The sequence below is a fragment of the Nuphar pumila genome, chromosome 17 (assembly GCF_984573655.1).
Source record: "Nuphar pumila chromosome 17, dmNupPumi1.hap1.1, whole genome shotgun sequence".
Taxonomy (NCBI): Eukaryota; Viridiplantae; Streptophyta; class Magnoliopsida; order Nymphaeales; family Nymphaeaceae; genus Nuphar; species Nuphar pumila.
The window spans coordinates 13,437,467-13,460,271 of NC_143265.1; the positions used below are offsets into that span (position 1 = coordinate 13,437,467).

At 39.7% G+C, this 22,805-nt stretch overlaps 1 protein-coding gene across 1 annotated transcript in view; it reads left to right on the plus strand.

Annotated features, from left to right (window-relative positions):
* The window catches only part of LOC149811673 (lysine-specific demethylase JMJ705-like), a 78,565-nt gene that overhangs the window by 52,919 nt on the left and 2,841 nt on the right, over nt 1-22,805 (plus strand). The window contains exon 6 of the mRNA XM_089992537.1: nt 1,804-2,691. Coding sequence (XP_089848663.1) covers nt 1,804-2,691 — 888 coding nt within the window. The remainder of the gene's footprint in view (nt 1-1,803; nt 2,692-22,805) is intronic.

Here is a 22,805-nt window from a genome sequence, read left to right on the forward strand (position 1 = left end):
AAAATCAATTTCTTACATCAAAAGTACTTCTTGCAAAGCAAACTATGTCAAACAGATCTACAAGGTCTTGCTGACTAAATGATTCCTGTTACCATTTATTTTTACTAGAGGGTAAAATACTTGAGGGTACCAAAGTCATGCACACACACATACATATATATATAGCTAGTTAGTTTCTGAAAGTGCAGGCTTACCTTGTCAATATTCATGCCATGCCTGAGTTGTGTATGTGGATACATACATGTGTGTATCTAACAAGTTTGACAAATTCATCACAAAATTCTAAAGCACCATGGTGGTTCTGTATATCAGTTTAACCAAATAATTGTATATGAAGTAAATGGCACATTTGTTAGTTAATACTTTAGAAATATGAGCAATATCTATATATGTGTTGCTTTATAATTTTGTTAATAAGTGGTGATGGTTAACATTAGTAATTTATGAGGTACCTAACAAATGCCCCAAAAAGTCTTGGGGAGATTGATGCATAAAGCTAGGCACTTAAACTACTTGGGATGTAACAAAACAGCACTCTCTGCTGCTGACATCCTTTGAGGCCCATGTTGGGTTGACTTTCAGTCTGGTCTCAATTCTAATGGCTTTTTCCATTTTTAGTGTATCTAGCGTTATTACGGTAGCTCTTTCCCCAGGTCATCCCCTTTTAGGAATTGAACTTTGACATTTGAGGCTGATTTGATATGAAAAGTAGATACCTAATGAATACACCAAAACACCCTAGGATGATTAAGCTGTGTAAAACTTGGCTGTTACAACAAAAAGATTGTAATAAGGCCTCTATGGTATTTCAAAATTTTTAAGAGACAAAAATGTGGTTAACCTGGCAAGACCTTTAGTCAATGTTAACAAGTTCACACATTTGTTTTTCCTCTTACATATTTTGAAATACCATGGTGGTTCCAAATATCAATCGTTACCTCTAGAGTTAAGCAAATTTCAACAGGCACGTGTTTGCTGTACTTGTGGAATATAACTTATCTTTTAATATTCATTTTAGATGTACTCAAATGCCCTTGGTGGTGAAAGCTAATTTTAGGAGTCACTATGGTACTTCACAGGACATTTTGGGCAAAAGATGTGGTGAACTCGTTAACATCCACTAATTGGATGTTATATAATATTGAACATTAATTTTGTTTCCTTTGTTTTCCCTTCTGGAAATATAGCTTGTTTGATTAGGCTCTATGGCGCCAAGGGCTAGAGATGAACAGACCAATTGTGAAGGTAAGTAAGCTAGGGGTGTGTTTAGAATGCGCCAACCTTTTATACCCTTATTGAGGTTAATTTATAATAGCTATAACAAGTCATACAAAAGGTTTAATTGTGAACTTGCTTGTGCTATTACTTTTGACTTTTTTTCTGAGTGGTGTGAGTGACAGTCTGAGTTGGGAGTTCATGCTTGTTTCTTTATTGTCAATTTTAATTATATTAGGTATTTTCATACTACTTGACTTGTTTACTATTTATCGATTGCAATGTAAGCCAACTAGTTGATATTCTCTTGTATTTTTTCTTACTTTTCTATTTTTATGTTTTCCTATTACCTTTTGGATTCTTACTTCTCTAATGACATGCCAGAGAATTGATAAGAAGTTACAATTTCACAAGTGATAAGCGAGATTTTAATTTTAACGTGCAAGACAACACCACAAATCAGAAGAGTTTTCTTCTTTGCCTTTCTTTTCTGGTTGTGAATGTTCTTTATCGTAGCGTGGTGTTTCATGTTGTATATTGATTGTGCTTAAACACAATATATGATACAATTATTTATGTGGGTTTCAGGAATCAATGGGGATGATGACAGGATCCACTGTGCTGAATTTGTTACCAAACCAAAGGCTGATCTGGTTCCTGAGAACCTAAGCAGTAACCGTGTGTCTGCGCTTGATCTGTTGGCTGTTGCTTATGGGGACCCATCAGATTCTGAGGAGGATGTTGACCAAACTGAGTTTGCTGTACATACTGAAAACCCAGCATCTGGCAGTGCTTCTGATACTTTGTTTTTAAGATCTAATTCTCTTGGTGAAATTCCAGTTGGCAGTGATAATCTACTTATAAAAAGCCCACCACACCAAGGTGAAACTGCTTCAGAATTCGATCAAGATGCCTTAAAATCTCCTCAAGATAAAGTTGCTGCTGAAAATTTTCAAGTTAAAGGTGATTCAGAGAAGGTAACTGGAATCTCAGAGGTCAAGGTGGAGAAACTGGATACTTCAGAATGTTCCTCGAGGGAAGGCTTGGAAAACTTTGTGCAGATTGAGTCAAATTCTTCAGTTATTATTTATGACTCGACAGCAACATGCCAGAACATGATGACATCTGATAAAAAGGTGCCATGTAAGGAATCAGTTGGCAATTCATCCAATGAAGGTGAACTAACTACTGAGCTGTGTGGAGAGTTCAACACTGCAGCAAATGGTGAAGTGTTTCAAGATTTGGATTCAACTTTTACGCGAAGCTATTCTGATCGTATACCAAATGAAAATTCTGTTGAAACAACACAACTTGGGAGCTTTGATATGCAAGGCAGTGAAGGAAAACTGCTACACCTTCAGGGTCCTAATGTCGAGTTTTCAAGAATGCATGTTTTCTGTCTAGAACATGCTGTGGAGGCCCAAAGGCAACTTGAGCCAATTGGTGGAGCACACATAGTGCTATTGTGCCATCCAGGTGACCCATAGTATAATGTATTTATATAAATTCTTATTCCTTTATATCATTCTAATGCTTTGTTGCTTATGATTTATTTTAACTTTTTTTTGTGGTGTTGAATTACATTGATGGTGCATTTGTGTATATATTTTTTTCTTGTAATATCATTCTAACAACTTTGCTGCTTACAATTTATTTCATCTTTTGTGCATGGTCTTCAATTACATCTATGATGTACTTGTGTACATTTTATTTTCTTGTTATATCATTCTAATGATTTACTGCTTATGATATATTTCATCCTTTTGACATGATTGCATCTATTTTGACATTTATAATTCATCTAAATATTTTCTGATAAGAATTTCTTCTTCAATATGCCCATCAATTTTGTGAAGCATGATAATTGAATTCACGAAATATTTATACCTTAACCAAGGGATGTTTTTGATAATTTTCATTGCATACATGCACACTGTTGTATGTGCATACATACCACACGTTGATGAGTGAATTATGTTTATATACACATGACTGACCCTATCAGTTATTTCATTTGCTGGCCAAGTTTTTTCCTAGTCCGTGTCAAATGGTTGCTTAGTGAATGCAATTACCTTTTTGCTCTTCATTAATGAATAACTCATCAATGTATTTTACAAGTAAAATAAATGTTGGAAGTTTAGCTATTTTATTTTACTAGATCATGGTCGACTGCATGAATATGCCCAGTTTTTTCCTTTTTGAAAAGCCAAAAAACATAGTTGGCTAATAGCCTAATATAATTATTGAGAAGTTAGGCAGTTATTTGTGACTAGGCGATAAGGTATCTTTTTTATAACTACATATGTGTATGTAGGAATTAACATTTTTTCTTTTATTAGTTACCACAGAGGAGCTAATCTTGCTTTTGTTTTTGCCTTTTTGGGATTTTTCTTCATGAGTTCACTGGTAGCACACATTGCTGGTGCTTGAACATTATCAGGCACTTGAGGACATGACCTAATATCATTGCCTTCTTTTGATAAATAAAACTTAAAGCATGTAATGATTCTAATCTATTCATCCTGCAATATTTGCAATACTTGTTGTGAATCTTGTTCAACATGTTCCTACAGTGGGTCTTTTCCTCTTACCAATTTTTTGCATTGAACAAAAGAGCTAAGCTTAGCTCATTAAACTTTTGGTATTTCTATCATTCTAATTCTATGCATAACCAAATAAGATTATAATTACTTTTATGTGTAGCTAGCTGGACTGCTCAAAGCAACCTTTAAAATGTGACTGATTGCAATGACTGTCTACTATTTTTATTCCACTATATTTAGTAATAGCCATGTATGAGGATGGTGCAAGATTACATGATATCATATGAAGCATGTTCAGGAAAAGGTTGAGATATTTTTTTTTCTTTTTCCATCATTCACATGTGGAATGAGTGAATTCAAGTTGGCTCAGGTTGAATACAAACTCAGCTGTTAAGTATCCAAAATGAATTAGTTGAAAGTGAGCAACTACTTGAATAAGAAGACAGGTGGGATTGAGCTTTTACTGGTTGACTTTCTTACTGATTTACTGCACTGCTCCTTATAGAATGCTTACCCTGGCAGAACCTTTAAAAAGTGCTGCACGAGAAGGCTGTGCCTGACTCTAGAAAATTGATGGGAATCCTGGCCCACAAGAAGTATAGTCAGCCGTGTATGGTGGGTCTATCTCCTACGGCTATGTGCTAGGGCACGATAATCCACGCACATGCACCACTAGCCTTCTTCGGCACCAAGACCACAAACAAGGCAAAAGATGATGTACTGGGCCTTACATGACCCTTTTCGAGCAGCTCTTTCAACTACTGCTGTCTCTCGTAATGGGTCAATGTCGACGTCCTTCCTGTAACGTCGTTGGGTAAGACAACTCCACGTGTGAGTTCCATTGAGTGCTCTAGGTTGCTACAGGCGTTCCTTCCAAATCAGCCTTACTCGGTGGCTTCGCTCCCTAAATTAGTAGTTTTCTTTGTGTTGCGACTAACCACCTTTGATCTATTTTAGAGAGATGAGAGAGAGAGAGAAAGAGAGGGAGAGGTCGCTTTTCATTAACCCTAATCACCTATTTAAATAGGGATTAGTAAAATGGGAATTTACAAGTAGGCATTACGTAATTTTGCTAAATTATGTATGACCACCCAAATTTATGAATATTGCTTTTAACACTCTCCCTCAAGCTGGAACATATATATCTATCATGCTCACCTTGCTGCAACATCTTGAAAAACCTGCACTTGCGATAGGCTTGGTGAAGACATCTGCAACTTGGTCCTCAGAAGTCACATGACTAGTAGAAATATGCCCCGACTACACTAAGTCGCGTATATAGTGGCAATCAAATTCAATGTGTTTCATCCTTTCATGAAAAACTGGATTGTTAGCTATATAGGTGGCTGCTCTATTATCACACATCATCAACATTGGGGATGGAATCATCACTTGTAGATCTCTCATAATGGACCTAACCCACATCATTTCAGCAGCTGTTTGAGCCATAGCTCTATATTTTGATTCAGCACGCAGAACCCTGTGGTGGACTTTCTATCATCGATGGCCCCTGCATAGTCTGCATCAGAGTACACAATTATATCAAGGTTGAAGCTTTGTTTATATAGCAATCCCTTTCCAGGAGAGGATTTCAAATACCTGAGAATCATCATAGCTGCCTGTCAATGCACTCGGGTTGGTTTGTCCATGAATTGGCTTATCTTGCTCACAACCAAGGAGATATCTGACCTTGTTACAATAACACATAAAAGTTTACCAATCAAGGATCTAAAACTTCTACTGTCAATCGGTTCTGCTTGTTCATCATACATATGAAGTTTAGGATTCATTGGTATATTGGCTGGTTTGGCACCTAACATCTCTGTTTCCTGCAGTAAATCAAGCACATACTCTCTCTGTGATAGAACTAATCCCTCACTGCTTCTGGCCACCTCTATGCCCAAGAAATATCTGAGAACCGAGATCTTTTGTGACAAAGTGCTTCTGAAGATGAATTTTTGTGTCTGAGATGTCCTTCGCACTGCTCCTTATAAGAATAATATCATCCACATACACAACCATAACCACAATACCAACAAAGGTTTTCTTGATAAACAATGAGTGATCTGATGCTGACCTGTTGAAGCCAAATGCAGACATAATTTCAAATAACTTCTGAAACCATGCACGAGGACTTTGTTTTAGACCATATATGGCCTTCTATGTCACAGGGACTCGGCCAACTGGGTGCCGCACCCACATCGACGCAACGCGGGTGCACGTGCGGCACCCGATGCGGTCAACCTGACCCTAGGTGCATTGACAGCACCCAGGGTCATTTATGTCCAACTTTTGGACTTTATTGTTAGAAAATAGTACATACATATATATATTTGTAATCTTTTTTTTCTTTATTTTTTTTCTTTACTTTTTGTTTCTTTTACTTTATGTTTTCTGTCTGTCAAGTAATGATAGACTGTGCAGCTGCACAGTTTGCACAGTCTGTTATTAGCAGACTGTGCAGAGGTAATGACAGACTGTGCAGCTGGACCATCTGCTGTACAGTCTGCTATTTAAATTAGGTAATGACAGACTGTGCAGCTGCACAATTTGCTATTTCAGACTGTGCAGCTGCACAGTCTGCTATTTAAATTAGAAACGTTGGGACTGTACCCAACGACTATCTCTCTTTGGATCTTTAGCTTACCTCTATAAATAAGGGCTTTCAACCCATTGTAAATGTATCTTATAAAAAAGGTTTTTACTCCCTTATGTCATTAATAAAACTGTGCATTTGAAGCACTTTGCTCACGTGTGGTGTGAATACTTGAATGCTACTTTGTGCTAGCATATATATATATATATATATATATATATATATATATATATATATATATATATTGTTTTTTTTTTGCCGCAGCCCTGCACCCAAGTTTTTTGAAAGTGTCGCACCCATGTGACATAGATGGCCTTCTTTAGTTTGCACACCTTGCTCCACTCCCCCCTGAACCTCAAACCCGAGAGGTTGCTGCATGTACACATTCTCAGACAAATCACCATACAAGAAGGCATTTTTCACATCTAATTGACATAAACTCCATCTACAATGAAAAACTATAAATATGACAAGACAAATAGTCCCAAGAGGGGCGACTGGAGAAAAAGTCTCAAAGAAGTCAACTTCATATGTTTAAGTATACCTTTTTGCCACCAACCGGGCCTTGTATCTTTCAATGGAGTCATCCGAGTTGTACTTAACGGTGTAGACCCACTTACATCCAACGATATCTGCATCAGTAGGTGAAGCAACAAATTCCCATGTGTCACATGAGAGCAAGGCGTCCATCTCAACCTGCATCGCTTGCTTCCACTTAGGATCTAACAACGCCTAATGATGATTAAGTAGAACAAATGTGGCAGATAAAGATGAAATAAAATTCTTCATGTGAACCCCAAGCCTTGCCTCAGTAACAAACTCGGAAATAGGATGTGATGTGCACTGTCTTTTACCTTTTCTGATAGCTATAGGCCTGTCATCACCAACATTAGAAATCTCAATATTTTCAGGAGAACTTACTTATGAAGAAGGCGGTGATATAGGTTCTAATTCAGGTGGTGATCTGCGAGAGTACACCAAAGGAGGATCACGATACCGAGCAGCTATGGGAGACTGAGAATGAGTAATAGTCTGTGAAAATGACTCCAAGGGAAAAGGAGGAACGGGAAGAGGCATGACATCAGCTTGTTCAACATGTAGTCTGGATGCAGTGGTAGAAAAGTAAAGAACATATTCAAAGAAAGATACATCTGCACTAACATACTCTCGACGGGAGATGTGATCATAACACCGGTATCCTTTTTGATTTTTTGGATATCCAATAAAGACACACTTGATGGCTTGGGCAGATAATTTATCACGGTTAGGTCCAAGTTTATGAACAAAGGAGACGTATCCAAATACTTTAGGAGAAATCAGGAAAAATGGAGCATTAGAATATAGAATTTGAAAAGGAATTTGTTCTTCCAATGATGAAGAAGGCATACGATTAATGAGATAACAAGCAGTGAGAATAACATCCCCCCAATATGAGGGAGGCATATTTGATTGCAACATAAGGGTGCGAGCTACATCTAGAAGATGTCCATGCTTTCTTTCAACGACTCTATTTTGCTGAGATGTATGGGCACAAGTGGTTTGAGAACGGATGCTACAATTTCGATAAAATTGTAACAATTCATTAGACTTGAACTCGAGAGCATTATCAGTGCGGATAATCTTGACAAGAGAATGAAACTGAGTCTTTTTTTCAATGACAAAAGACATAAGAATTTAGGCAACCTCTGACCTTTCTTTTATTAAGAAAACCCATGACAATCTAGAAAAATCATCAACAATAACTAAGTAATAAAGACACTGAGATCTACTAGGAACTCTACTAGGTCCCCATACATCAACATGCAAAATCTCAAACATTTCTTGACTCGATGGACTCTTACTAAAAGGGAAGGAACTTCTGTGATATTTGCCCAATTGACAGGCGTTACACTGGAATGAGTTAGACGGAGAAATCTGAGGAACAAGTCTACGAAGCTTTGGCAAAAGAACATGACCAAGACAGAGATGGCCATTGATAGGTACTGGAAGATGGCTCGAACACAGAGTTCATGGATTCAATTGGCTGATGTAGATAATAGATACCACCCTCCTCAGGGCCTCCACAAATCCTCTTCCCCGTCAGCAAGTCTTGAAAAATACAACACACAGGATCAAATATCACCCTACAGTTATGCTCCTTAGCAATACGACTAACATACAATAAATTCTGAGGAAATGAAGGAGCATAAAGGACATCAGTCAATTGAAGTGTGGGGGATATGGAAATGTTTCCTTAGCCTACAACAAGAGAAAACCTCCCATCAGCTAGTATAACATTGCGAGGTTCAGCAATAGGATTTAACTTTAAAAAATTATGGGGAGTCCCACACAGATGTCTAGAGGCACCTGAATCAATAATCCATCTACTACCTTGATAACTCAGGCTATCACTTGTAGAACATGCAACATTGGCAACAGACATAGGAGCACTCGAACTAGGGAGCCGGTGAGACAACAATTCATCGTACTCTGCACGACTGAGGATAATCGAATCACTGGAGGAGGTAGTGGGAGTCTCTGCCTCGAGTTTAGCAACTTGAGCCTTGGAGACATTCGGTTTAGGTGATGGGATAGGAGGTCGACTAGTCTTATCCCCGCACCTATCTTCGAGATGTCCAAGTTTACCACAATATGTACATAGAAGCCTTTCTCTTCCTCCTATACTGCGACCATGACCTCTTCCTCGAAAATTCAAGAAAGTACCTCTTCCACAACCTGAGGTGATTGCTAGGGCTGATGCCTGTGATTCAGATTGGGTTTGAGAAAGAGTGATGACAAGCCTACTCAGATGATTATAGGCTTCTGCAAAAGTAGAAACATCAGAACTAGTTATCATTTGAACTTTGGCAACTGAAAATTCAGATGATAACCCTGTAAGAAACTGGGCAACCATAGTCTGCTCCTGATAGGTCTTCTGTTTGGTGCAACTTAAGGGTCTGTGTGCTTTAGTCTCTCAAAAGCAGATTTAACAGAGGCATAGTATTGAGCCAAAGTCTGTTCTCCTTGTTGCAACTGGTAAATCTCCTGCTCAACTTGTAAAATGCGACTCACATTAGTTTCATGAGAATATGTATCACGAAGATTGTCCCATATTTGTTTAGCTGAGGTATATAATAAATCAGTCTGTCATCTATATGAGTCCGTACACTGTTTATTATCCATGACATCACGATGTCATTGTCTTCGTCCCAGGTGACATATTTTTCGGTTCTTTCAGTGGCTTCCAATTCCACCAGGACGTGCTTTTTCCGATGACCAGAAACCGACATCATGAAGGTGCAAGACCACCTTGCATAATTAGTATCATCTAGCTTAACTGAAAATCCATACAAAAATGGATTCGCAAAGGCCTTATATTCACCAATGACCTCTCCTTTTTGGTCATTATCTTAAGCACGTAACTCAGCCATAAAAAAATAATTTGCTCACCAAGAACAACAACTAAACACAAAAAAAATATTTTAACAACCCAGCTATTTCTGCCCAACAAGAGTCTCCTGCATAATTTGCTTCCAGGACTGAATAGCGATCAGATCATCACCACGACCACAAAATTTTTCCAGCAAAGACTATCGACTTCAAGACTGGAATTTTTTAAGCAAAGATTATCGACTTCAAGACTGGAACAACTACCATTTAATCTCCACAGTAATGATCTGATTGTAGACATTCAACAACGATCTGTTTTATTTTTTCCGGTCATATCACTATTTTTAGATTTGATCGCCGACTGCAACATAGTTTAACAACCTCCATTAAATTTTTTAACCCAAGACAACACCAATCAGATCTGAACCGTGATCTATTTATTTTCAGATCCAATCGCTGGCTTCAGATCTGATTGCTTCTCCTTATGCTTCACGATGATCAGACATGATCTGATCTTTTTTCAAGATCCACGAGCAGTTCACGATCCACGACATCCGATCCTTCTTCACGATCTACGACACCCAATCCTTCTTCACGCTCCACGACCATCATCATCATCATCACCATGATTAGCAACAACGTCATCCCAGAAGGGAGACCCGCTCTAATACCATGTTGCGACTAACCGCCTTTGATCTATTTTAGAGCGACGAGAGAGAGAGGAGAGAGAGAGAAAGAAAGAAAGAGAGGGAGAGAAGTCGTTTTTCATTAACCCTAATCACCTATTTAAATAGGGATTAGTAAAATGGAAATTTACAAGTAGGCATACATAATTTTGCTAAATTACGTATGACCACCCAAATTTATAAATATTTCTTTTAGCACTTTGTATTTGTTGCTCGGTTGCTTCGCTCCCTAAATTTGTTATCTTTGTATTTATTGCTCTGTCGCTTCACTCCCTAAATTATTATCAAGTTTTGATCGATATTTGCGGAGTTAATCATCCTTCTCGAAAACGAAGATTTAAAGTGGTCCATCATTTACTGAGTACTCGATATAACTCACACATTAGTGTACAAACCAGTGTAGACGAAGTAACACAAATATCTCTGGTAGTCCGTCTATTTCCAACAGCTGGCCGGTGAGAGTGAGAAGTATTGGGTTGTGGGTCCACGATGTGAGTGAGACTCCAGACCCTGGGAGATAATGCTAACTATGGGTAGAAAGTAGGAACCTTATCTAAGGTCAAAAATGTAGGTTTTCTCTTTGATACTACCATCGATCCGAAAGAGCAGAACGACCAGAAAAAGATACTTGAGACTATACCAAGCTCAAACCAACCTAATTAAACCAAAAAGCCAATTAGATCCATTAGGCGGGCTAAGACTTAGTTACACATATTAGCCATTTGCAGTCATTGTCCGAGACCACCATGGACCAACCAACCATCTCACCTACCAAGAACATGTAACGCCCCCAAAATCCTAGACTTGTAACTTTTTAGGAAAATTTTGAGAGCCTTGTAATCCATCATTTATTAGAGTTTTAAATAGTAATTCAACGGAAAATGATGTTTTTGAAATGACAAGTCAACGAACCTTGGGCGCATTACTTGCAAAACCTTTTCTTTACACAACGGATTTGAAACTTCGTACATTCAAAATCAAATAGATTAAAATATGCAGTCTTAATAATTTAGAGTTTATACAAAAGAGTAATTTTAAAAGAAAATCTTATGCAAAATTATAGAAATGTCCTCAGGAGCAAAACGTTAGGGGAAAAAGTCTCATCTTGATACCATCACATTATCGTGACATCGCTTGTCGTACCAACTTAATAATCACCTGCACTCATAAGACGGGTCAGTTTCATGAAAAACTGGTAGGTGCACAAGTATAACAATTTAGAACAAAACTAACATATGCTTTATTTTATACATGATATGCAATTTATCATAAGTAAAAATAAGTATGTTAATCTTGTTTCTGCATCGTTCCAATATTATTAGATGTCTTCGAAGAGTGAGCAAAATGAGCATAATGAGTATGCTAACAAAATTCAGAACCCAAACTAATATATATATATATATTTCTTTCGTGGTGTGCAAGTCAAAATAACGTATGTCTTGAGGGTACACATAGGAGAAACGTAGAAACCAGAGTTAACGGAAGCGCCTAGGTAAGTGGGGAAGCGCGAAACATCGCACTTCCGAAATGCGTGGGGAAGTGCCACTTTTAAATGGGAAGCGCGCTTCCCATCACGCTTCCTCCATTTTTTCAATTTTTTTGTATTTTTTATTTTTATTTTTTTCGCTCCCCCTCCCCCCATCGCTGCTTCCCCCTCGCTTTCTAGGTCGCTTCCGGTTCACTCCTAAGTGGTCCCATGCTTCCCGCTTCCTAAAATTTTGAAAGTGCCTCGCTTCCCGCTCCCGCTTCCTCAACTGACAACCATGGTAGAAACAACTGAGATGGTTCAGGGGTTTGTTATGCTATGTATTTTTGATACTCCGAACAACTAGCTGAGTCCGCTCCTAAGAGGACGGCCAATGACCGAGAGAAAATTCTTCATAGGCTACTTGTTCAAGGGGTTGCATCCATACTTCTGCAGAAGTCCATGAGATCTACCACTTACGATAATTTTTGGTGGTCCCGTCCCCTAACTTCGATGACTGGGGACACAAGTCATTTGCTCGAGGAGTGGTTGTTAACAACCTGTCCATCGGAGTTTTTGTACCATCTCATTCTCTCTCTTGACTGAAACAAAGAGGCGAATGGATACGTCAGGTTTTATTTTAACTGACGACCCATTCTACATGCTCTGGTCTTTCAAACCAGTTCGAGCATCTTACCTATGAAGGCGATCATCACCATTTATGTTATTTCAGCAATATGCATTTTGCACGTTACGAGGTTAATATAAACCTCTCATCCAATCATTGTAGTACTAACATACCGTGCATGTATGATAGTACTGTTACAATGAGAGGGGTATCCGTTTCTCAAAAGAAACCCCAACTCAATTGTTTCGTGAAAGAAATGATGTAAATATTTTAGTTTAGTTTGACATGAATTGGTCTTTCAAAACACTTTTATATCATTGTGCACTTTGCACGATATGAGATTGCCACGAATCTCTCATACAATTATCGTAGTATCAAACATGCGACACATGTCTTGCGATACCGCTTACGATAAAAGGAATATGAGTTTCTCAGAAGAAACCCCAACCAAATACATTCCCATGCTCCCAACCGGGGATATCCAGGTCATATCGGATATAAACCGAAATTTTGTAAATACTTTCCCTTATTGTATCGGTTTGGGAAAAACTTAGTTGCAACTAGGCAACCCCCAAGTGTTTGAATATGCTTTTCAAAACCACGCATATTTGAAGGCTAGATTTTTGCAAAAAAAAAACTTTTTCTTTAAAGTTTTAGTGCCCATGCGTAAATCCGTGTCTTTTGAAAAAACGCAAGCATGATACAAAGTAGGAAAGAGTACGCAATTGCGTACCTTACGACGTTGGATATATGTACCAATAATACATATATTACATCATGCAATCCTGTGCACATTTCAGCGCGACGACAATGTATAAAGCAAGGCTTGATGTGCGAAACCGCACATCGAGCTAAATAAATGCTTAAGTAGTCACGAGGTACGAAACCATATCTCGGCTAAATAAATGCATAAGCAGTGCATGAGGTACGAAACCGTACCTCGACTAAATAAATGTGTAAGCAGTAGCCTGTGCACGTGATAGCGTTGCGGCAAAGTAAATGACAAAGCAGTGCCTGATATGTGAAACCACATATCGAGCTAAATAAATGCGTAAGCAGAAGCCTGTGCACGTAAAAGCGCGACAGCAAAGTAAATGACATAAAGCAATGCTCGATATGTGAAACCACATATTAAGCTAAATAAATGCGTAAGCAGAAGCCTGTGCACGTAAAAGCGCGACAGCAAAGTAAATGACATAAAACAATACTCGATATGTGAAACCACTTATCGAGCTAAATAAATGCATATATATATATATATATATATTTAATTTACAAGTTTTAAGATTTTTCCGTCCATTGTACTTTGTGTAACTTTCCCCTACCTCGGAGAATGTCGGTTTTGCTGACGTTTTCAAGCGTAGGTGATAAGTGGCTCGTGCCTCGGGGCATGCGCGAAATCCGTTGCACCGATGGGGTGCACTAAAGGGCATTTTGTTGTACTACGCAAATACGACCAAAGGAACACATTTTAAAGTTTGTTTCTGATATCACGTTCATGTGGTCAGCTGAGCTTGGTTGCCTGGCCCAGACAGTGAATGGGAGGGCAGGGGCCACGCCCCTACCTGCCAGCTGGAAAAGACGAAGGGGGCAGGGGCTGTGCCCCTTCCCGTTGGCTAGAAACAAGTGGGAGGACGGGGACTGCGCCCTTGCCCGCCGTCCAGAAAAGGAAAGGGGGGCAGGGGCTGCGCCCTTGCTCGCCTGCTAAAAAGAAAAGGGGGGTAAGGGTGACGCCCTTGCCCACAAGCCAAAAATTTAAAAAAGGGGCAGGGGTGCCCCTGCCCGCTAGCCAGAAACAAACAAAGAAAGGGGGAAGGGGCTGCTGGTTAGAAAAGGGAGGAGGCCGGAGGGCCGGTGCCTTCCGGTCGGTGCCAAAAAAAGAGACCGGAGGGCCGGTACCCTTCGGTTGGTGCCAAACAGATAGAAAAGGGAGCGGGGATGGGGACAACGCCATCGAGAACACAGGGAGGGGGGCAACGCCCCTCCTTGCGAACCGAGACAGAGGGCAGGGAGCAGGTGGCGCCCCTCCCCTACGAACCGAGGAGACAGAGGGCAGGGAGCAGACGACGCCCCTCCCCTATGAACCGAGGAGATAGAGGGAGACAAAGAGAAGAGAGAGACGGGGAACTTACTTGAGGGAGGAGGCCGCCGACGGTGAGTGTCCCGAAAAATAAATGGGAGAGAGTGATGGGGGGAGCGGGAGTTGAACGTGAGATTATTGGGGAGAGAGAGAAAGTCAGGGGGGTTCCTCTTTGGTGTAAAAGGACCCCCCCCCCCCCCCCCCCTACGAGGGATGGGTGATTGATCCGACTGGATCTGATTTTTTTTTCTTTTTTTGAATTTTTTACGGGTTTTACAGAACCAACCACCCAAACTGTATCCACTGTCCACCACTAAAGGACATTATAAATCACCATGTTCTTCTATATGTATGGTGTTCATCCAACAATACCATGCTTACACAAGAAAAGGATTTTTTTTTTCCATTTATGCCACTTGTGGCTTCATTTAGTAAAAGAGGCCAAGCCCCCCAACGGACAATCCACTTTACCTACTCCTAGGTCCCACCCAGCTTATAACTGTAAATGAGGGTATGTGTTACCCACCATTCCGTAGTTGTAAGAAAAACAACTTACCATAATCCACAGTTGGAAAAGCACCCAGAAGAAAGAAGAAATACTTGCTGTGTGCCCTATTAGCCTCTCAACCTTATCATGGTTTCATCAAATAGTGAAGACAAACAGAGGGAAAATGAATGATTAAATGAGGAAGACAATATTGCATCAATAGCTTATGTCACTATCGTTCACACTTTGCTTGCCGTAATTGCTATTACTCAATGGAGATCATGATGAAGAGGTTTACATCATGGTTGCCAGTTGAGGAAGCGGGAGCGGGAAGCGAGGCACTTTCAAAATTTTAGGAAGCGGGGAAGCGTGGGGCCACTTAGGACCGATTCGGGAAGTGTCTCGGAAGCGACCTAGGAAGCGTCTCAGAAGCGAGGGGGAAGCGTGATGGGAAGCGTGTCCCCCCATTAAAGGGAAACACGTCCCCCATTAAAGGGAAGCACGCTTCCCAAAAAAGGGGGACGCTTCCCCCCACGCTTCGGAAGAGCAACGTTTCGCGCTTCCGAAGCGCGCTTCCCCTTTTAGCTAGGCGCTTCCGGTAGCCCTGGTTTACATGGAGTTTCCACCTAGTGTGTTAAATGATGAAGGGTATGGGCATCTCAGAGCATTGTATGGTCTCAATAGGCACCTAGAGCTAGTTTAAGAAGTTCAGTTTAGCAGTGAGATGCCTTGGATTTACTTAGTTATCATGATCTAACCTAGCTTGTTTCTTCCTCGTCTCAAGCACATTTCTTGTTGTTTTTTATGTGGATGTTGGGATTATTACTAGTAATAATATACATATACATAATGAATGTGAGGCAAAAGCTTGGATACTATCCAAGATGAAGGTCTCAGTAGTGCGACATAACTTTTGGGGCCGAGGTTGAAAGGATATTTGTTGTCACAACATAGATATGCAATAGATCTGATGATTTGTTAGTGAGTGCCTTCTTTGTTTAACCATTTCATGGTCGGATATTGCCTATGTGCTATGCTTGGTCAATTAGTTTATGAGTGTGCCGTGTATAGTTTATCTTGCAATCATGTTGAGGATTATTCACATGTTTGCGATACACTGCATTATGTGTTGTTCCTTTTATCAACTTCTCTCAAACATAAAGCATATTGTGATTTGAACTTTGTAGGTGCAGTAGAAGACATTATTTTGCTACAAACTTTAGTGTTGGGGATTCTCTGGTTTCTTGAAAAAGTAAGAAGCAACAGATGATTTCACTATCCAGTACAAAAGCAGGTTATTGAGCCATGGTGCAAACCATGGCTAAGATAGTTTGGTTGAAATGACCTCCTAGAGATATGGGTTCCAAATTATCTTCTATAGCTCTACATTTTGATAATCAAAATGCCATCTATATTGCTAAAATTTTGGAGTTTGATGAGCGTACTAAACATATTTAGATCATTTGTCATTATGTGTGTGATGTGTATCTCAGAGGCGCCATCTTTTTTTATATATGTTTGTTCTATATACATCAGACTGCCACTAAAGCACAACCAATAGTTCAGCTTTGCAACTTTATCTGCAAACTTGTGATGGTCTCCACTACACCATCTCAAGTTTGAGGGGAAGTTAAGAATACAATCAATATTATATATTTTTGTCTTGTACAATATTGTAATTATATCCAACCAGTTTATTATATAGTTAGAGGTATTTTTGTCATTTTTATGTATTGTTATCGGAACCTTATATAGAGGGTGCATGGCATTGTATCATTATTAATGATTGAATAAGAAGAATTTATTCTTGTGCTTGGAATGCTCCCTTGCACTAACAACAGCTTAAAGAACTAGTAGTAGATTTTCTACTACAGGGTTTTGTATGAGGATCTTCGATATTATGGTGCAATAAGAAATAATATAGGTTTGCTTTATCAACCAAGGAGACAGAATATCCCATTGACTCACACCACCAAAGAGAGCATATGATCACATTGGCTTCGTTTTTGAGACTTCTTAAAGATATGGGAGTGTACCTTTCCCCTTTGGTCCTTTGGTTCTTTGGATTGTGATAATCAGAGTACTATTCACATTGTCAATGATCTTGAATTTCATGAGCGCACAAAGCATATAAAGATTGTTTGTCATTATGTGAGGCATGACTATCTTGATGGAGTTATTTGATTGTTATATCACATGGATACAAATATGGAAATGGGATACGACTCGGGTACAAGCTGTATGAATGATAATTCTCAGAAAATAGGATTTAGAGATAAGGGGTGTGTATCTCTCTCTCTCTATATATATATTTACTTATTTTATTTACAGAATTATAAAGCATATAATGGGTATGGTGTGGTGATTGGTATGTTAATGATGATCTTGATGATAGTAATGTGTTTGTGATGATGATCACCGTGATGCTGATTATTATGATGACTAGGAATATGGTGATGTATTTGGTGATGATGGTGGTGGCAATGATGATGATAATAAAGATGTTTATGGTCTTGGTGGTAGTGGGGTATGGTGATGATAAGGTGGTTCTGATGTTAATGATGATGATGGCAACAAAGATGATGATATTTAACTATGCTGGAAATGTTGATGATAGCATATTAGTTAGTGTCATGGTAAATTTGAGCGGTAACACATGATTGATGATGTTAGGGCTTGCATTGATAATGATAATGTTAGGTAGGAAATTTGGATGGTTAGTATGGTAACCTTCAGTAATATAGTGGCTTCTTAATGGTAAACTAACAAAAAGATCATAATAGATATGCCAAAGTACAAAGGTTACTATTCACAACTTTTAGCTCCATATTGATGGTAATGGTAGGAGAGGGGCCCCTTCCTCTTCTATATAAGGTAGGGCCATTGAAATCCATGCCGCCCATGTGTTTGGGCTTGGCATGGACTTTAAAATTTAGGCTCTGTTTGGGAGCCTTGCATCGTAGGGCGTTGGAGGTGTATTGCGGATTCTGCAACACCCTTCGATGTTTGGGAGCATTTGATTTGCCAAAACAGTGCGATGAGGATAGATTTGATAACACAAACTCCATCCTCAACACCACGATTCAACACCCATCAAAAAGGTGTTTTTTCACAACTCCCGAATTTGCCGCCCTTCCAATGCATTGCTGAGTGATCTCCCCTGTTTCCATTGAGCAAGCACTCAAGAGAGAGAGAGAGAGAGAGAGAGAGAGAGAGAGAGAGAGAGTCCGAATGGATTGGAAGCCTCGTTCTTCACTCGCCTACTCACCAAAGGAGTCCCTCTACCTCTGTACCAAGCCAGAGAAACCCACCCTTATAACCCTAATCTTTAGCTTTCACATCTGTTCCTCCTCTATGGCCCCTCTCCCGTCCACTCCCCTCATCCCCATCCAACAGTGTGTCATGCCTTTGAGAATCATCACTCTAAGCAGCTACCCACCCAGGAGCCTGCAAGCCCCTCTCCCCACTCTCGATAAAGTGTCTTCGACGGTCCTCCCAGAATCACTTGCTGACTGACAGCCATGACTCCGAGAGCGAGAATCTCCCCAAGGCATGCATATCTATGCTTTGATCATCCCGAAAGCATCTTGCTAACCAATGATAAGGACAAAGGGTGAACCAAGCATCTTGTTCACTCCTTCCTCTCTTCTTGTTTATCACAATTTTATTAACTAGTATAAAGATAATTAAATAATTTAGTTTTCTGAAAAAATTATGTCAAAATAATGGCATATCAAAAGTTTTATGAATATGAACCAAGCATCTTGTTCACTCCTTCCTCTCTTCTTGTTTATCACAATTTTATTAACTAGGGTAAATATCAAGATAATTAAATAATTTAGTTTTCTGAAAAATTTATGACAAAATGATGGCGTATGGAAAGTTTTATGAATATGAAAATATACAGAATATTATAAAATGGTAAACAACTTTAAGACGTCTTGTATCTCAATAAAATCAAGGTATCATCTCTTTTATTATGACAATTACCAAAAAAAAATAGAGAAAGAAACAATCAAAACACGTCCAAATCCTACATTGTCTTGACTAGAACTTAAAAGTGAGATGTTTCTTACTCCAACAAGTGTGACTTGTTTGGGAGCCATCACCAACTTTTTGAAATGCTAAAACCCCTGAAAACAGTGGAGAGCTCCCTGACAAATCATGAAGTTGCTAACTCCATGAAGGTTCAATGCACAATTTTGACAAAACATGGAAACCGTGTTTCCATTCCAATGCATGGCTCTCAAACATAGCCTTCAATTGTTTGCATAAGCCCATGTGGTGTGTCTTAAACTTAATTTTTTTTTGTTTTCAAAATATGGCATTTTGCCACTAATTTGACTTGAAAGGTCAAAATAGTCCTCAACTATGGCTTTTAAGTCTTTTTTTATTGTTTTTGGGTGGTGAAGACCAGCGTTGTAATTATCGTACCGTATCATATGATACAGATCGTTACTTTTGGATTTTGCGATACAATACACACTCCAACAAAGATGTCATGAGATGATCCAGCATGGCAATGGGGCACTCAAGTAATCAGTGGAAACTGATTGAAAATTGAGTGCAACTACTGCCATAATATTTTTGTTTATCTAATATGAAAGTATGAGTCTTGTGGCATGTTCTTAATTGCAAGATATTTAATATTTTACATTGTTCATGTGAGATGGTGTTTGATGATGTCTTATGCAGTTCATAAAGACTTAAATGCTTCATATGTAATTTTATGGTTGTATTTTGTGCAATTCATCATTGTTTTATGTGATGATTTTTTTAGATTTTTTGCCAAGTTTTTCAGATTTTTCTCAGTATATAAGTGCAAGGGCTGAAATTAAATATTTGATGGGCTTGAGATAGTCAGGGAAGCTTCTCATTGTTATGACATAAAGCAAATAATATATATGACCAAGATGATTTGAGCTTGGAAATCATCTCTTTTGCAGAATTTCTGCTACGATTTTTATGTATAAAGTGTTCTGCTTGAAATCCAAAAATATCTTAATTTTGCTGGATGCATGGATCTGGGGCCATTATATGTTTCTCAGCTCTGTTCCATTACTTCCATTTTTTTTGGATGGTTATACTCTTGGATATACTAGAGCCTCTCCATCCTATGTCTTCCATACATTTAGTGTTCATTTTAAGAAGAGTTTACACATCCAGTCAATTGATTAAAACAAAATCCAGTGCGTGTATAGTCACAGATATCATGATAATTCGAGATCAATTTTTGTCTTTATTTTTTCCAGTACAAGTATGATTTTTTTCTTTGTTTAAAACTTGTGTTCTACTGTTTCTGCAAATACTTCTTTGCTAAAATCTATCCTCTTATTTTTGGTATTATCATTTGTGTTCTTTTTCAATACCGAGATTTTTTCAAGAATTCTTTAAAACTTGGAAATTTGCCAAGAAATTGCCTTGCTTACATAATGTAACGCCCCAAAATTTCGACTTGTGATTTCGAAAACCTTATCGAAAAACCTTTCAAAGATTTAAAGTTTAATATTTAAAAACAACAGCGGAAGACATTTAGAAAGGGACACAAGTCAACAATCCTGGGTACGTTAGCTGAAAAACCATCATTCACATGTACAACATCTTAAAGGAATTTAAGAAATAAGGCAATCGATTAAAATCTGCAGTTTATTACAAAATGGGTCTTTTATTTCAAAGTTCAATAAATCTAAGAAAAACTCCAAAAAGTCCCAGAGCCAAGCCGCCAGCAGAAAGAAAATGAATCTTGATCCACGTTGCACCACGCCATCGGCCGCCAGTGAAGTCCTACTCCTCACCTGCCCATGAAATGAGTCAGTTTCATAACAAACTAGTAGGTGCACGAACAGATAAGTAGAATGAAAATAAAACAGGACATTCATGAGATAAGCAATTATGATATTTAAGCAATTAAAGCAGTTGTAGTCTATTCTAGCAAATGTAATAAGTGCAAAGAGAAGCAGTGTAAGTCTCAGTCATCTATATCTATTCATGAATATCTTATTTAAGTTCTGATATTAACTGGCCTGTGGGTACGCACAGACGCGAAACGTAGAAACAACCGAGACCAATCCGGGGGTTTATTATGTCAGGTGTTTTCATTAACCCGGATGGCTGACTGAGTCCGCTCCTAAGGGGACGGTCAGTGACCAAGAGAGTAAATCCCCAAAGGCATTTGTGGCCCATGGATGCATCCAACTTCTGCAGAAGTGCCTGGGAGTTACCACCTAGGATAATTTATGGTAATCCCAATTCCCCTAACTCCGATGACTGGGGAAAACCGAGTCTTTTGCTCGTGGGGTGGTTGTTAACAACCTGTCCATCGGAGTCTTTGTACCATCCATCCTCTCCCTTGATGAACCGTGAAGATCGGATGGGTACGACGGGGGTTTCTTAACCGTCGTCCCATCCTATATGCTCTGTTCCATTAGACCCACTCGAGCATCTTGCCTGTGAAGGCGAAATGGTCACCATTTTATGTGATCTCAGCATTTTGCTAATAGCATTCATCGAGGTTGCCACAACTTCATCATCCCACCATCGTAACCCACATGGGACATACTTGTCCAAAAGTACGATCGTACCTTCCTAGAGGTACAACTACGATGGAAGGGCAACATAATGGTATATGATTCTTTTGGTTCCTATATGACATGTTTTGCTTTTCTGAGCAATTGGCCCGTGGAGGCCGATATTACCATATCAAAAATCAGCAAAGTATAGATTTCACCCTTCAATTACCCTCCATGATCTTACATAAAATTCATACCGTACCTGCCTTAAGGTTTGGTTATAATGGCAATTGCAGTGGTTTTGAGTCTCTTCACAAAATCTATCTTAAGTATGCAGTTTCAAAGGAACAAGCATGCATAATAGACAATTATGAGTTAAGTAATTGTACACGTAAACAGGCATGCCAAGTAAACTACTTGATTTTTTTCTAGAATGAGTCTACCCAAAGAATTTACATTATGCAATTTCAAAAGAATCACACGGAGTAAAACATGGATCAACACATACTTCTTCAGATACGCAAATATGCAAAAATAATTATTCTATCTCAGAAGTCTTATTTTATTTAGTTCATATACACTATTCGTGCGACTTTCCCCTACCTCGGGATGTCTTGCAGCTGCGTGCGTCTACGCGTGTAGATGATACGAGGCTCGGGCCGCGGAGCCAGAGCGAGGGTCCGATGCGAGGTCTGCAACAGTGCTATGTTAATAATAATGCGGAGCAAAAGAAGGACAATCCTGTCTATAGGAAAAAGAGAGGCAGCAGAGTTGTGCCCCTGCTGGCCGAAAACAGACAAGCGGTGGGGGAACAAGCCCCAGCCTAAACATAGCGCAGTGGCAGGGGGTCACCCCTGCCGACGGCCACCAAGTGGCAGGGGCTGAGCCCCTGCCGACGGCCACCAAGTGGCAGGGGCTGAGCCCCTGCCAACGGCACACAGTGGCAGGGGCTGAGCCCCTGCCGACAGCAAAGGATGGCAGGGGGCCAGCCCCTGCCGGAAGCACAGGTCGGCAGGGGCCAACCCCTGCCGCCAGCACGAAGTGGCAGGGGCTGAGCCCCCTGCCGACAACACAGGTCGGCAAGGGCCAGCCCTGCCGACAGCACCAGACGGCAGGGGGTCCAGCCCCTGCCGAAGGCACAGGTCGGCAGGGGCCAACCCCTGCCGACAGCACGAAGTGGCAGGGGCTGAGCCCCTGCCGACAATACAGGTCGGCAAGGGCCACCCC